Below are 17,660 nucleotides of genomic sequence, written 5' to 3' on the forward strand. Positions count from 1 at the left end.
GAATCGACCAGCGAAAACGGCACCTTTCTAGCAGTTGTGGTTTTCGAGATCTCATTGTCGAAAGGATTGGAGACAAATATATAAACCTTTCTTTGGAGTCATGTAAAAGCTGAATTACGAGCCAGAAGCAATATATAGATAGATAGATAGATTACAAGAATTGTTTAATGAGCAAAATAATAAAAAAAAAGTACATAGAACAATTGGTATAAAACCTGAAGAAGTTAATAAGGAAAAAATAATTCTTTTTAAGTTCGTTCTGGCAATGCTCTTGGAGCATTCTCAACTGGTTTCTTCTGAAAAAAAAATGACAAAATAGTTTAATGTAAACAACAAATACATACCTACCAAAATTTTCTCAGTTATATAGAAAAGTCGAAAACTGAAACGTATTTAAAAAAAAAAAGCTAGAAATGGGGAAAGATGTATTTCTGTCTTCATACTCTCTAGTTCCCTTCTTTTTTTGACCCGACTAATTCTGTGTTAAAAGAGAGTAATAATTGTTGCACAAAAGTTAAGACATGTCCGTTATCTGTGGACTGTAACGTGTACAATACAAGAAATAATTACAACGCACTGATTACACAAGAGAACTGCAGCGCATGTCCGGAATAAAATTCTTCATATCCTGCTACTATAAGAAGTCATGTAAAAGCTGAATTACGAGCCAGAAGCAATATATTGTGAACTTTCGGCCACGGATTAGTGATCTAAAAAGCTAAATTGGCAAACTCGTTGCATGTTGGTTCATGAAAAAAGAAAGGAAAGGAGCTGGTAAAATAATTGTAGTACCTCAGATCCTATTAATATAGAACATTTTTAGCTTTACCAGGAAACAAGTACAGTAAAATACAAGTATATTGAAATTTTGAGGGCCTCCGAATATAATTTAAGTTAAATATGTAAAATGCAATGTAGTAATATTACTTCCATATTACTATATTACAAAAATTTAAAATATGAAACAGATGTAATTTACCTACTAAGATGTAATGTAACATTTTTAATTTATTATAGTGAAGTTTTATTACTGAAAATATTTCAATTTTCAAGAACTCCCTGTTGTTACATCCACTGCAGGATCTGCAATACTTGCACATAAATTTACAAAAAGTACCTTAATATTTGTAACAAAATTTTGGACATACATATACACGAAGTAATATGGAATTCCCTCTATATGATTAGTGTACGTGCCTTGGGCGTGGGAGGCCCGGGTTCGATTTCCGATGGGTACTCATATGATCCGAATACCACGTTGAGTTGTAGTTTCACGTCTCATATAGCCTTGATGCTAATTGGAATGCTAAACTTCAAATGAACTAGCCAACGATGTGATATGATTTATCGTAATTGCAAGAAGTACAGTATTTCTGTGATTTTTCATCATATCGTATTTTTACATTGTATGCAATGATTTGGAGTTTAATTTTGAAAACAAAATCTGTGATAAGACACAAAAGATCATTTGAGATAGGCGCCAAATTAGCACGCGAATTTAACACAGATTATGGCCACTGCCTTCTACATCCGTCCGCTCCCTCTAGCTGCCTGCTCAATCAGCCAAAAAATGCGTGTACCTTTCGTCACGAATTCGCCACTAGATGGCAGGTCTTACCATGCCATCCTACCGTTTGACAGTCAATCCTGTAGCGTTGCAGTTTGACATTTGTACGTATACAATACATGTTAATATAAAGAATGTAAAGAAATCTAAATGGTTTGCGTAAAGGATATAATATGCGGTAATCATTGAAGTACCAAAAAAAAAAAAAAAAATGTTCAAATAGGAACACATTTGTTGATGTTACAGCTGAGGCACAAAAATGAAAGAATACGCACAATCATATATTGGCCTAAATAGAATATATATATAATTTTATGCTCTCGTGTGAAGGAACTCTGATGCTATAATCAAGGGTGCCGATCCCGGGGCGGGGGTCCCGGCCCCCCGCATGGTACTTATGAATATGCGATATTTGGTATAATTTGAATGCAATTTGCCTTAAAATCCTCATATATGTCTTCTGCATCTGAATGCACAGGGTGGCTCAAAAGTAGGTATACGCCTACACCCCGGAATCGATCAGGTATATCATTCTAGCTTATAGGTTGATTTGTTTCGGCTGTTCCGAGCTTAAGATATAAGTACAAAGACATTAAGAATAAATAATAAAGGAACTAAGTCTACCTTATGGATAGCAATAAGAAATGATATAAAAAGCAATGGATTGATCAGTAAGTTACTGTATACCTACTTTTGGGCCACCCTATATATAATAAGGAAGTTTAAACCCCAACAGTAGTCATTACTAATACAAATGTGAAACACAAAGAATTGTACATTTTCCAATACACTTTCCAGACTTTGGGCTATCGCAAACCACACCACAACATGTTATATAGATTGTTTTTACTCTAAGCTAAATTGTACATTGTTTTAGTATTAAAATTAGTGTTGCCCACGACACGAAACAGCAACTGTCTATGAGAAACGAGATGACAAAACTGTCTCACAATATAGAACAGCTTCTTGAGATGAAGTAGCTTAAATCTTGTCTCGAGAGCAACAATATTCAAAATTACAAGTGAGTATCGTTTCAGACAGTGAAACTACAGTAGACTTCCAAGCTATGCAAATTGAATACTATATTGAAGACATGGAGTACATTCTTGGGACTGAATCGATTACTGGGAAACCTTTCGCAAAATCTCTTACCGGTTTTGCTATATGAAAATCAACATTGAAACTGGACGGAGTACTGAATTTCTTCAACTTCCAGTTTTACTAAGATATAGGGGTGCAGATGGGTTATTTCCCTGAGACCATGAATCAATTTCCGAAAACAGTTTGTGGCTATCTATCACCGTTTTGAGCTATAAGCTTTACTGTTGAAACCGGAAATGGTCGATTTCAACCACCTCCGGCTTAAGTAGAAGGTAGTCCAAGGAGATGGAAAATATTCCTGGGACACTGAATCGATCCCCGAAAACTGCATGTCGTTAGCTCTTGCCGTTTTTGCTCTGATACCTGTCAACCGAAGGACATAGCCGTTCTATAAGACTGCCAACACTTATACATAGTATAGTTTGGAAGTCTAATACTGGAGATCTTTTTTATTTCATAACTCCTCATCAATATACCCACCCCATTGTTCAACTCATCAAATGTGGAGTATACAGTTAGTTTATTGACTTAGAGAGTTTCGTATATGCAACTGCCAAAAGCTTGAGGAAGAAACGGAAAATCTAGTATCCCTCATGTATTCCCCTATTAATTTTCTTACATAGTTCATTATCGGATGGTATTTCATGAAATAACACTCCATTGTATTCCAACTTGCCTTTTCTTGCTTTGCAGAATGATACCCAACAATATAAGACCATTTTCTTTTCTAAACTATTGGAAAAGTGTGGTCATTCCTATGCAAACCATAGAGATTTACTCACAAAAATGGGCAGTACGTGCTGCACTCTAGCGTCGAAATTAGAAAACAAGCGTTCACGCGGGAGGCAATGGTTTTTGAAAAGAATGAACAGGCAGGTAAGTGAATCGAGGAGGCGGTGATTATGGCACATCATTTCGTCACAGAAGAAAATCTTGACTATATGTCACATTCGTTGTTTGCACAAGACTTAGGCTCTGTCGAATATTTTCCTCTTGCAGCTTATCATTACGAGGATATCAACCAACATTATGTCTAACATGATTTCGTCATTTTATATTACACATCAGGAACATACCCAGGAATTGAATTTGGTGGGGGGATCCCGAAGATTTTCGTGGCGATCCAAATTCAATATGAAGGTAAATTAATTAAAATTTGTAAAATCACCCCTAAAATTACACTAAATTTACAGAAAAGTTGGGATTTTGGGGGGTGAGTTCCGGACCCTCAGAATCTACCTACTGGACATCCCTGATACACACGTATTGTGAGACAGGACCATTTTTAAATATACTTTGAAAACTCAAAGTTAAATACAGACCAAAAGACAAAATTCCATTCATTATATTGAAAGTTCAAAATTCGTTAAAATGAAGTAGCTATTATAACACACATTAAATAAGAAACAGGGAAGAGGCCTAAAATAGGGTGACCAGACGCCTCATTTTTAACGGGATTGTTTCTTTTTCGGAAAGTCGTCCGGTGTGCCGGGAAAAGTACGAACAAGACGTAAAATGTTTGTTTAAAAGAGGAGAGTTCAGTTCAATTGGCTCGTAGTTACGTATAGTTTTTACGTGTTTTCAAACTCCATGGTTTAATCTTCGTTTCGAAAGGTTCGAAAATTTTATTAAAAATTTCATATTTTTCGGACAATTCACGTAGTATACTGTATGTTTTGATATTTGATAACCTTCCGTAATCGAACGTTACGCGTTATGCCAGTGTACCATGTGTCCGTTCTTTATTTTGTAAATTTGGTAACCTCAAAAATAATTGCACAATTCTCAACATTTAGTTCTACTGGCGTTCGTTACAGCGACTTTTCACTATATACTGTACTCTTTTCATTATAAAAACCACTTCTCATAACGAAAACTATGATACATCATACATCTTTAGCTCATCGTAATCCCTACTCCTTCGTGGTGACCAAGTGGGTAAAATCAAGTTCTTTCTTTGCATGTGGTCCTGGGTTCGAATACTACTGGAATTACTTTCCTCGAATATAAATCCAAGTAGATGTTAGGATCTCAAATTAATCAGTAGATACTAATATATATAACATAGATATTGAAAAGCAAGACATCCCTATTAATCGATCAATCATAGAACGACAAACCAGAAATAACTTTCTCAAAACACTTTACGCCCAACACTTGCTCGTTTTCTTAGCGCCAGAGAGTTGTTAGACGACTGTGTTGACATATTGGAATGAGAGATGTCGCGAACTTAGTTTAAAGTTTAAGGAATGTTACAAACTTTATCTAAAACGAAACGGTTGGACAATACTAGAAAGCTTACTATTTGAAATAAGTTGTTTATCGAGAAAGAGCCAACCCCTAGGGTCTTAGATGTGTTCGGGGACAATTTAGCATACACTAAGTGATTTATTACCTTTTCATGTTCTTACCATGTATGCTTATTTCTTTTCACTCTTACTACATATAATTTATATATTTTTTCTTGCAGTATTAATTCATTTGTAATAGCCGTTTCCCATCAGCCTTCAGTCAGCTGTATGCTATAGGTTAAAATTGTGATTAAAGCTCCATTATATATTTCACATAATTTTCACGGAGATATTTGTAATTCAATGAACAAGACTTTTGATATTCCATGATATTACATAAAGTTAGATTTCGCGCTCGCTCCCCCTGGTCACTTTCTGACAAGGTGTGCCCTATTAGTAGGACCGTCATGCTTCAGCTTTAGAACTCCAAAAGCTGCACTTCGTGGCATATTTTTAGGGTGTGAAGAGGTTGAGTTGAGTTGATTTTGAGTTTAACTCCCGTTCAGCAGCGAGGCTATATGAGACGTGGACCTACTGATTAACGTGGAATCCGAACCACATGAGCTCCCGCCGGGAATCGAACCCGCGCCTCCCACGCCAAAGGCGCGTACGCTAACCGCTTAGCCACGGATGAGCTCAAAGTATGAAGAGGATATAAAAATTAAAATAATGAAGGCAACATGAATTTGTACTTGGAAGATATAATTCAATAACAGAGAACAGGACCAAGAACCAAGAAAGCACATAAAAGTTGATAGAGAGTTATTTTATACTAGAAAATAACATTATAACATTGCGAAAACTAGTATCATTGCTTTGAATATAATAAACCTGAAAAATTAGCATAAAATAAAAGAAATAATTTGATGTAATGCTTTAGAAACACAAAGAAAACTTCTCCTTGCCTTTCATGCGCAAATTTAATGTAGCACCAAGATAAAAGTGCTGGAGAATATGTGGACGCTGTTACCTCACTTCCAGAAAATATCTATGGCGTCCCTCCACTTACTAAAAATTACAATGGGCAAAGATAGGCACGGGGGACTTCTTGACGTCATGCGTCCACCTGCCTTTTCAGGTCCACTTTTACCCACCCCTGTGTAGCAAAGTTTCTTATAGGCACAGCATTGCGAGTTAGATGAATTAAATCGCAATGAGAAACTTAGTATGTCTTCTTGATCCGAAAATGGTTCTATTCTCTTGAATCTGAAGAGGGAGCAAGGCCATGTGATATGTTTCAGTGCACAACTTATGATCATAGCTTTTCTTTTTTATTCTTTTTCTTTTTTCGTAACCTCCCATTTTCGAGTTGTGTTAATCCTTCCACAATCGTTGACGTAATAATAATATTCTTTGGTTTGGCTTATAGAGTATAGACGTGGACTATCTACAGAAAGAGAAGGACATCTTTACTTGTACTATGGAACAAATATTTTTGTTGACGAGTATCGACGAGTGATGAAAGCGGGACTTTTAAAATATCGTACGAATGATTAACTTGTTTTCGAGAAATACAGAGACATTTGAGATTTCGAACAATTCCTAGAGGAGCAGATGATATAAATACAGAACTGTCCCGGCTGAACCAGCACGTTGAGAGCTTTACACTGATGAGAAGAAAGTACGGCGCTCTGATTCGAAATTGTATGCGTAAGAAGGGATAATTACCGAAAGCCCACTTCCTCCCATAAAATTCAGTAGAAAGTGAAGAATGGCGTCAAATCACGTGTGTATAACCGGTGCCCACAGCAGAACAAAATTTTCGAACATAGAAAAAAATGTGAGGAAACTCATTTCAAATGCTTCTGTGAACACAAAATTTTTCTTTTACGGGAATATTAAAGATACTTCCAATTACTTCTGTTAGTTATTCTCGTTGCTCGTGGATACAATCTGCCAAACACACTTAGCATTTTCATTTTCCCAATTGAGAGATTTTTTTTTTCAATTCATTGTATTATTTAGAATCAATGAACAGATTTTTCTCATTATTGTTTGTCATGAGTCGCAGTTCACTTCAATTTTGAGTTTTTCGAAACTTGCCTAGCACTAGATAACTATACGCAGAAAAATTGTAAGTGTAATCTTTAATTCTAGTATTGTTGTGGAAAAGGTGGAAAGTATGTTGGAGATTGCATTGCGTTTGAATTTTGTGTTTTACTTCGTTATGCAACACCGAGATTACAAACAAAAACAACTTTGAATTACATTTGAATTTTACGTCGTTGTATAACACTGAGATTATAAAAGAAGACAAAGCTTTGAATTACGTTTGAATTTTTGTGTTTTATGTCTTTATGCAACACCAAGATTATTAAAAAATAAAGCCTTGAATTACGTTTGAATTTTTATGTTTTACGCTGTTATGCAACACAGAGATTATAGAAAAAACAAATTTTACTATTAACGTGGACTCTAAAGCATGACCAGAGCTTGAATTTGATGTAGATGGTGATGTGTAGATCATAAACAAAGATCAGCCTTGAGAGTATACGCTCTTCCCGTATCACACTACCTAGCCTACAAGAGGACTCGATTACAGAACCACACCATAAATCCTGGCGTATTAGAGATTGGTTCACAATGCAAGAAATGCCTGAATAATATTTATCTATAATTAGTATAACAAAACTAACTGAGTGAAAATAACTTGCACTCATCCCTTAATTGGTAACTTCAAAATTTGACACGATTACTGTTGTAAATCAAACTTTCATCTCGTCCCTTATTTGGTTACTTCAATACTTGACATGATTACAATTGGAAATTAAACTTTCTTACCTTTTTTTAATTGGTAACTTCAATATCCGACACGATTATGTTGGAAATCACACTTCCATTTCAAGTTTTTCAATTTGTGATATTAACTCTGTTTTCACGACTAAACACATTAATTAGGGATATGTTAACGGTATTGAAAAAAAAATCATAAAAAAGTACAGTTGTTCTGTTAGTAATGAAAAATTGTTTGTAGGAATCTTATCAAGTATTTCATTGGAGGAAATAATAATAAAAACAATTATAAACCATAACGAGTAATTAAAACAATAATCTGTAATTATTACTTTTTTAATGCTAACAATTTGTTTTTTCTTCTCACTCAATGCGTAGAATGTGTTGATAACTTTTCATCCATATAACTTTCTTCTCGTTATTTGTGGATCTCTAGAAACATATTTACATATGCGTGCGCTCAATTGTTGTTTGTTGCAGTTAAATTGTGAGTTTTTATTTTATTATTAACAACACCAAATGACCATGTATGTTATAATGATTTTTTTTTTTTTTTGCAAGACTTTTCAATTAACTATATTTTTACGTTGACTTTCACCTTAGGCACTTGGCATGTTTATGCTTTATTTTCGTATCTAGAATTTTTTTATACCTCATATTTCCAACTTTAGAGGTCATATACCTGATAAAGTAGGCACAAATATAAACTTCAATGAGCTTGTCAGTATAAATATTAAAAAAAAAAAAAAAAAAACTTCCCATCCACTATAAGAAATGAAACGAAATCTTAGGTAAACGTCTTCGAATTATCACTTGCTGGCTATTGGAAATAGGTGACAAATGCTAGTACCGTATATACTCGAATCTAAGACGCACTCTTTCTGCCAAAGTTTCAGGTATAAAATAGGTGGGTGCGTCTTGGAATTGCATACAAAACCGCTCCAGTAATGGGGTTGACTAAAGTGTGTGCCGCCGCTCATTTCCTGGAACGCACACAGCCAATGATTTATCTAGAATTTTGAACTTAGGGGGGTGTTCAAAAAATCTGGGAGGTGCAATCTTGCATTTTTTTAATACAAATTTTAAAATTCGTTGATGCAACGAACGATTTCATTGGATTTCCATCCTCAGCCAGAGCCGATTAGCGTCGACTTTCTCATGTTTGGTGTGACGTCGGGATGAAATCGTTGTGAATCGATTGATCAAACGTTGTTGTGACGATCACAGCTTTGTAAAGGTTGATTTCCATTCAATCTTGCGTTGCGTGCTTTGCTTGAAAATTTATCTTGTCGAAAGTAAGTTGTTTTATTCTATTTGCACTTAAAAAGAAAATCAAAATAGTAAGATTTTCAACGGTGTCTTCCCGTTCTGCCTAATCTTTCGAGACGGGGAATTCTGTCCATGGAGGGATTTCTTCAAGAGAATTTTTCGTAATTAAAATGAATGGTCTAACTGTAATATGCTAAACGTATTTCAAACGTATTAAAGATATGATAAATAGGAATACCCATAACTTTTCATATGAATATGTGTGAAAGTAATTAAAGCTAATCTGTACTTTTAGTACAACTTTTTTTACGCATTTTACGAGTTTTCAGCATTTTAAAAGAAAGAAAGAAAAAGTTATTTCAGCTGAACAAATACAGATAACATTTTAGAATACATGACAATTAAAGGGAAAAAATAATCATATAGGGTGTGCACTGGTACATCCAATATATACTCCTGTGATTTTGTCCTTTGGATTTTGTCCTCGTCAGAATTCTCCTTGCATTTTGACCGTTTGGATTTAGTTCCCACACTCGTTACTACAGCCATTTTATACATGAGTTCCGATCTGCATACAAACACGCTAGGAGTCATGGTTTTCGGTACTGCATTTCCCTAAGAAGTTCCTCCTCTCATAGAATTCAATGTCTACAAAGTTTAGGCAGAATGGGAATTCCCGTGTAGGCTTGCCTACGCAACGAGGGTTCAGGCTAATCTCATCTCGGAAAGTGTCTCTGCTACTATTAAGAAAAAATAAAACTGTCTCATGTCGTCACACGGTTAACTCTATCCTCGAGACAGAATGTTGGTGCTCTTTTAATTAAAGCAGATACACTTCCAAAGACGAGGTATCACTTTCTGAATATCTTTTCGAAACGAAATAGCCTCAATTGTAATTTCGTCCACAACTAGGCAGAGTAGTGTTAGATCTCTTCTTTTTCCATTCCGTTAAATGTTGCCTATGATTAACTTGCAACCTACTAGTGTATAGGCCGCTCTGGCCTAGATCGATGATATAATTAATTGTTGACTGCATATAAACGCGTAATCTGTCCCCACTTAGTATTCTAGGGAGGAGGAGTTAGGATTTACAGATGCCCATTTGTTCAAAGTTATCATGTATTGCTGAATATACATAAATTCTGTCACTTAAAAGTGAAATTGGGAACTAATGTTTCACTACAAGAAGAAATTCTTAGAAGAACACAACTAAAAATTGTGCGATCTTTTGTGTATGAACATTTTAAAAAAAGGTAGTGAGTGCTCTCGTTAATTATTTACAAGTTCTGTCATATAATAAACAACTCACAAATTTAGTTCAGTGAAAATATTTCGAAGAACATCAGTCAATACGTGCTAACTTAATTTCTCACTTTGCGAAAACAATACTTTCGTATTTCTGACTTACAAATCCAAAACTCATGCTAGGTTGATTGAAATGTTACGCTTATTTCAAAAGAAATAAACATTAAGTCAGTGACGAGGAAGTGATAGCTCAGTGGTAAACTACTCATCTCTGATATGCTGAATCTTTGGTTCGATACCAGTTCCTATCAAATAAACTTTGTAGTGGACTTTCCCAATTCCTCCGTAAAACTATTATCATCTATCTCATCATAACCACCTCCTTTAATCTCGTATCAAACTTAGAGACGTTAAACTTAAAGAAGAATCAAGTCAGTGGTGATACTCTGATTTCTAGGCACCACCATCGCAGCAAGGGTTTTCTATGGGTCATCAGTCTATATGACTAAGTATGATTACACCAATTTATAACTTTAAAATATAACATACAAAGAGGTATCAAGGGCAGATATCTCCACTGAAAATGATCGTGAGTTTACTCACAGTTTTAACAGAAATTTGTCTTCTTTTTAAAGTATTTTGAAACAGCAGATAAGAATATTACTTTTTGTTAAAAATATATATTTCCGATATATTTTATTGATAGTTCTTAAGAAAAGTTAATATCGGTAAATATTAAATGTTATTACTAAGAGGAAAAAACTTGTCCAATGTACGAGACTTAGCACGTCAGGAATTTTTTTTCTCCCTTAGTTTGTAGCTATAATTTTTTTTTTTTTTTTTTTTTTTTTTTTTTTTTTTTTACCGATGTGACTCTTTTTAAAAGCCACCACTAGTTTTGGTACATATAGTATTTACATCACTGCTTAGACAGTATAATTCAAAGTAGAAGGCTACTGATGATGACATACTCTGTTTCCTCATGTTGTTCCCCCATTTACAACTAGGGGCTCCTCCGTGGCTAAGCGGTTAGCGTACGCGCCTTTATCGTGGGAGACCCGGGTTGGATTCCCGGCAGGAGCTCATGTGGTTCGGATTCCACGCTAATCAGTAGGTCCACGTCTCATATAGCCTCGCTGCTGAAAAGGGACGTTAAACTCAAAATCAACTCAACTCCATTTACGGCTAAATTTTACTAGAATTAATTCGTGCGATAACTACCAGATATTGTTTCGACTCCAACATTTTAAACAAAATTGTAAGGATATCAAACAACTGAACAAATTCAATTCTTAAGATTTTCTAAAAGCAATCCTTCAGAAACCGAAAAATGTTCCACATCATATTACCATAATTTCCATCGCGATATTATTTTCTCGTAAAAATAAGTTATTTTCTAATGCGGTACGTCCAAAGAGAGTTAAAGAGCTCTTCAGAAGTTTGGGCTTTGCTCTCTCATATAGCACAAATAATTCCGTTGGAAGTCAATTCTGTGGGACGTCCCATTCTCGCCAGTAGACAACCCGTGGATATTCGGTGAGAATCTAGATGTCCTCTTTTGTCTTCTGCGACATTCCTGTCAATAGACATAAGACGACATTTGGACATTCAAATCTTATTATGGGACGGACACATTCCATTGAAATCCAAGCTACATTTTGTGGATATTTCCATTATCCTTAAAGTTTCTACTGAGAACACTAATGTTCCGTGACAGGCACTTAATGGGATATCCCACTGATCGAAGGGAAATCCTGTGGATATTTCCATTATTCTCAAAGATTCCACTGAGAACTCTAATGTTCTGTGACGGGGATATCCCATTAAAATCCATTTTCTTTAAAGTTTTCACTGAAAGCCTAAATATTTCATTAAAAGCGAAGGGAAATACAGTGAATATTTTCACTATCCTTAAAATTTTCACTGAGAACTCTAATGTCCCGTGATAAGCATATGTCATTGAAATTCAAAGAAAATTATGTGAATATATCCATTATTTTTAACGTTTCTTACTGCGAGCCTGTATGTTCCAGGACGGTAAGAGATTCTTTGAAGTGATAACAGGACCATGGGTATCATGCGATTATGTAGGCTGTTACGAGACTTTGTGCTATAGTAGGTCCGCCACTGAATTCTGCTTACTCCTTCCGAACACACACACGCAGGACCAGATTTATCACTAGACACGGGGCTAGGGCCGGTGTTGGACAGAAACTTAATAAAAAAAAGACGAATAAATTGCGTAAGATGAATAATAATAATTTACACGATTAAAGTAAAAGTACGTCCTCCAGGAAATAATTCCATTAACGAATCTACTGGCTTTAATCATTGTTGGTTGAAATGTCGTGGAATTCTAATGCTGTACTTGTTGTATTGATAGTTGCATAGAGCAAAGAGAGAATGCGTAATGCTGTTGCGTGACGTAGGTGCGTGACGAACCCTCGCAATGCTCTTGCGCATGTGCGCCTTACAACAATCTATCATACCAAAATTCATTAAAATTTATACGAAAATTTTGAAACAAAGATATGCATAAAATAAGTTTATTTTTTAAAAAAGGTTTCTATTGTGTTAAAATTTTATCGATATGTTAGGGTTAGGGGCGGCAAACAACTTTCGACCTAAGGGAGACAGCACATTAAATCCGGCCCTGTATACCACGTACAATCCAAAAGAACTCACTTGCAGTATTACGAACTAGAGCTGATTGCAGTTGCTGTTAATTCTACACCTTACTAACGGCTTACTACGAGAGAAAAGAGCACGAAGTTGGGAAATCCATCTTACAGAAACTACATGACTTTTGTCCATGTTTCTGTCAAAAAAAAAAAAAAAAAAAAAAAAACTAATTCCGTAAGTCACTGGGGAGAATCCTTTACACTTCGTCACCAAGCACTTGCTTTTATTTAACTTTTTCCCCTTCGTTTGATGATGAATTTCTTTTGTTTCCTGCGACGATTTAATTCCTCACGCTGCTGCATCACGTGGCATTTAAGGATAATTCGATCTGCTTGGCTGCAGTACCGAAACTTACAATACAAAGCAACGGTAATCTTATATGTTACATCCGGTTTTCATTTTGGCATTTAAACCTCTGAATGAAATAAGATAAATCTTACCAAAATAAATAAATAAAAGAAATTGTTTTAATAATTTCTTAACAATAATTTCTGTGGCGTCTCTTGAGGGAATTGGTAAAAATTAAAGCTTTTGTCACCACGAACCAGAGGAAGAACACTTACCTGCAGTTCCAAGTGTATCTCCTTATGATCAATGGTGAAAGCGCTTGCTGTCTTTGCACTTGGACTGTGGTTCGGATCTCGCTTCAAACAGCAGGTCTCGTCCCTAAAAAAGAAAATTAAAAATCCAATCAATCAATAAGGAGCCCGAAAGTTTAGTGACGAGTGAAGAAACACTTCTCACAGAATTTAATCCTGTGAAAGCCAAAATTAATGCTACCAACCTCTCTAAAGATTCTGTTTTATATTCTTCTTTCATTTTTTTTTCTGGTTGGGGACACGATGACTCATTGGTAGAGCGCTTTCCTCTGGTGTGTGGGGTCAATGGTTCTATCGCCGGTCAAGTAAACTTGTGGTGGACAACATCGTGTCTGTGGGTTTTCTGGGGGTACTCCCGTTTCCTTCCACGTTCTCATTCCACCAATTCTTTCATCATCATTCACTTGTCTCAATCATACGTCTCCCTTGACCTAAACGGCATAATATTATGAGACATTAAACTTAGATTTTAATTTAATTTTTCCTGGTGGGAGCCTATCAACGACTTTTTCCCCACAGGGTTTCGAATTACATATACTGAACGTGTTCCAATGTGTAGCTCAGTGGCACGATAGCTCAATTTAAAGTAAAAATATCTTCTACAATTATCTTGTCGTTTGTAAATTTAACTATTAACACCATGGTATCGTTCACACTAATACAAATTTCTCTTCAATGTTAGTATGTCTTTTTCAATTGTATTATTCACTGTCGCATGTAAAAAAAAAAAACACACACATTTTTGTAACTTGTACTATAAAATACATGGCTAAATAAAATGAATAACAGAAGTGGTTAAGCGATTGCATCTGATGCTCGGGGTCACTAGTTCGATCCCAGGACACAGCGTGTAAATTACAGGGAAGATAATGGGGATCTTCCTCTTCAATCACTTTTTAATTCCACTTAAACAAATCAACTCAATCATCCCTATCCCTCCAAAAAAGCATGTTTAGTATTAAAAAGTATGAGTGTTTTCATGAGCCTTTTTTTTTTTTTTTTGTCCCTTTACGTAATGTTAATCTACAAGCTGTACGTCGAAATGAAAGATATTTACTATTAACTATTGCCTTACTAGCTGTACCTAACTAGTAAGTAAAAATCTCAAATCCAAGAACTTTTTATAACGGAGTATATGTTTCGTTATGTAAAATTGACTTCAAATTGTAATGTAAATAAAGTAAAATTTGTTTCCATGTTAAATCAGAAGCAGAACTACAAGTAATTAACAACCTTTAGAGAAACGTGGAACTGAAAATAAAAAGCATAAAAGTCAGTAGTTTATTTTAAGGTACACTATGCAAGTATGATTTTCCCAATGACATTGGATTCATTATGGACAACCCAATAAATAAATCATTCCTTGCAATAAAATAAAATATACAGTTTCTGTGAGTAGCATGACCAGATGAACAAACGTAGAGCCGAAGTACAAGATTATACACGAACATACTATGTATATTAATGAGAATTAGTCTTATGAACCCTTCTATTTTTTATGTTTTCCATGTATCTGCATTCGTTTTACACTGGTTTTACATATATTTTTTTCTTTCTTGTATATTTCCAGATTTTCGTCGTCGTTATATCACTCGTCAGTACTTCCAACCTTGCTGAAGGTACGGAAGGAAAAGTCTCGGGCAAAAGAGCTTCAACACCAGCCACAACCAACAGCGGATTGGCTGGCCAAAAAGAAGAGGACTCTCTAGCCAGCGAGAGTGGCCAGAACTTCCGCGTAGAACATCTAGATGGCACAAAAGGTTCGGTGAAGGTTACTGGGTTTACATCTACTGTATATCACACTGGATACGGCATAGATAGCAAACCCACAAAACGCACAGCAAAACACTTAAAACACTCAGACAAACACGGTAAAAAGAGAGATACTTCTTCTGATACCATTTTGCCTGTCACTTACAGACCATTACTTCTTGGAGTATCTGATATTAACGTTGGTAGTGCCAAAGTAGCGAAAGAATTAGATAGTTCCTTTGGAAGCACTTCTAATTTTGACCAAAGACACAAAGGGAGATATGAGGAAGAAAAAGAACAAAGTGCTTACAGAAATAGTGAAAGCAGAGTTCAGCAGGCTCCGACGAGTCTTCCTCAACAATATAGTGAAAGATCGCCAATAGGACGAAAAGTTCCTCAAGCTGTCAGCTATTCAACTATCGATTTTGGTATCAACAGTCCTTTAGAATCACCCCAAAGACACCCAGCTTATTCTAAACCGAAGTCGCCAAGAAAACATACGTCTCACGGAGGTTCTGGACAAGAAACTCAAAATGTTCAAAATTTACAAACACTATATTACCAGAACAATGGTCAAAAACAGCAAAGAAATTATAATAAACCACAAGGGCACGGAATAGAAATCACAAATGTTCAGAAAGTTCCTAACAAAGATGTTCGTCAAATTGTATACAACATTTTCCAACAACGAGGGTACTCAGGTGCACAACAAATTCTTCCTAGTGCACAAGCTTTAACTCAGACAAGCAATTCACAAGGAAACTATGGTTTAATTAGTGCACAACAACAAACGCAACATCACCAAGGGTCAGCTCGAAATATCGTCCAAAATTCTGCCAGCCATGGAAGTACAAAATTCAATAATAACGGCAATGATGGATTGACAGAATATACTGTGAGTGTTCAACATACCCCTACCAACACGCAATTCAATCAGAAAAAATCTGATAGGATATCAGGAAAGAAACCTTCTGGTTTAACTAAAATTAGACAAGACACTTACAGTAGTTCAGGAACACAGGAAGTTGGGTATACCTTAAACAATGGTTTTAGTCAAAATTCATTTGGCAACCAAGAGTCTGGCTATTTCATTCAGCCAGATAGTGGATCGGGCAATACGTACAAAATTTATTACACATCTCCTACTGGTGGAAAAGAAACCGGAAATTACATTATAACCAGAGGAAATGCTGATTTCAGTGATAGTGATAATAATAGTGGTGTAGGTAGTAGGGGAGGCGGTGAGCAATCTTTTACGGTTACTAGCGGATATCGAGTACAGACTCCAGCTAATGCTCAATCAAACTTGGGTTATTCAGGTGGAGGAAAAGGTTCCTATAGTGCGGGTACCCAACCGATAGCTCATTCCGCGGGTAGAACAAGTGGTAAATCCGGTAGAACTGTTACAGTGTACAATCCTTCTTCGGGGCAAAGTGGCCGTAATCCTGTATCGGGCGGTCAGTACACACAGGGAATAGTGCTAACTGCATCACCTGGAGCTCTACAACAAGGACAAATCTTATCATACCCGCTTACATCGGGTGGACCAAGTGCCGGAAACGTACAGTATACTAATTTCGGTGGAGTGTCAAATATTGGTCAGTCATATACAGGTTTAAGTTCTTCAGGAGCTCATCCAGGTCAAAATCAATTAGCAGTTAATACCGGTGGTTCATATAGTGGAGCAGGTAACATTCCTCTAGTTCCTGTTTCTTCTCTAGGAAATACAGCACTTCAAGGAAGTGGTATTACAGGAGGTGGAAATCCAGCTCTGCAATTCTCTCCATACGCAAGTGGTGGGGCTCAAAATTTTGCCTCGTTTGGTTCAAATTCTGTATCAGCACCAACTGGCTCACCAGGTCTCCAGTACAGTAATCATTTTCAACCACTCTCAGGATCCGCTACCGAGGGACGATATTCTCGAGCAAAGGAACCACGAGATGATGGCAGTTTCATTCTTGGCAAAGGATACGCAGCACCTCCAGATGAACTAAATGCAGCGATTGAAAATGTTCCTCAAGTAGTAAATCAGTATGCACCTGCGGGAGGTGGACGTTATCAGACGATATCAGGAGAAGAAGAAGAATAGATCTGTGTAAGTATGAAAATGATTTTTCTTTAGTTTTTAGTTAGAATCTTTTCATTGCTTTGTACTGTTCACGCCACGAAATAATTGTGTATTTAAGACTGCCATTAATAAACACTATTTCATAACAGTCGAGGTGAACAGCCATAAACGGGATAAGCGCGAACTTGAGCATTCATAGACCGTCTTCGGTGGGACATTTAAATTGCCTCTTCTGCACAATTTATCCGTGGCACTTGTCTCGTTATTGGTCGCATGTTTCAGTTAATGAAACAGTTAGAGGCGACAATTTCATGTTCCATTACTTTTTAAATATGTACTCTACAGTTTAACTA

At 36.0% G+C, this 17,660-nt stretch overlaps 1 protein-coding gene across 1 annotated transcript in view; it reads left to right on the forward strand.

Annotated features, from left to right (window-relative positions):
• Positions 1-17,660, forward strand: part of LOC145695019 (uncharacterized) — a 43,045-nt gene that overhangs the window by 22,437 nt on the left and 2,948 nt on the right. The window contains exon 2 of the mRNA XM_081771847.1: positions 15,058-17,334. Coding sequence (XP_081627973.1) covers positions 15,058-17,328 — 2,271 coding nt within the window. The 3' untranslated portion in view covers positions 17,329-17,334. The remainder of the gene's footprint in view (positions 1-15,057; positions 17,335-17,660) is intronic.

The sequence above is a fragment of the Thermobia domestica genome, chromosome 9, assembly GCF_964235325.1.
Source record: "Thermobia domestica chromosome 9, izTheDome1.hap1.1, whole genome shotgun sequence".
Classification (NCBI taxonomy): Eukaryota; Metazoa; Arthropoda; class Insecta; order Zygentoma; family Lepismatidae; genus Thermobia; species Thermobia domestica.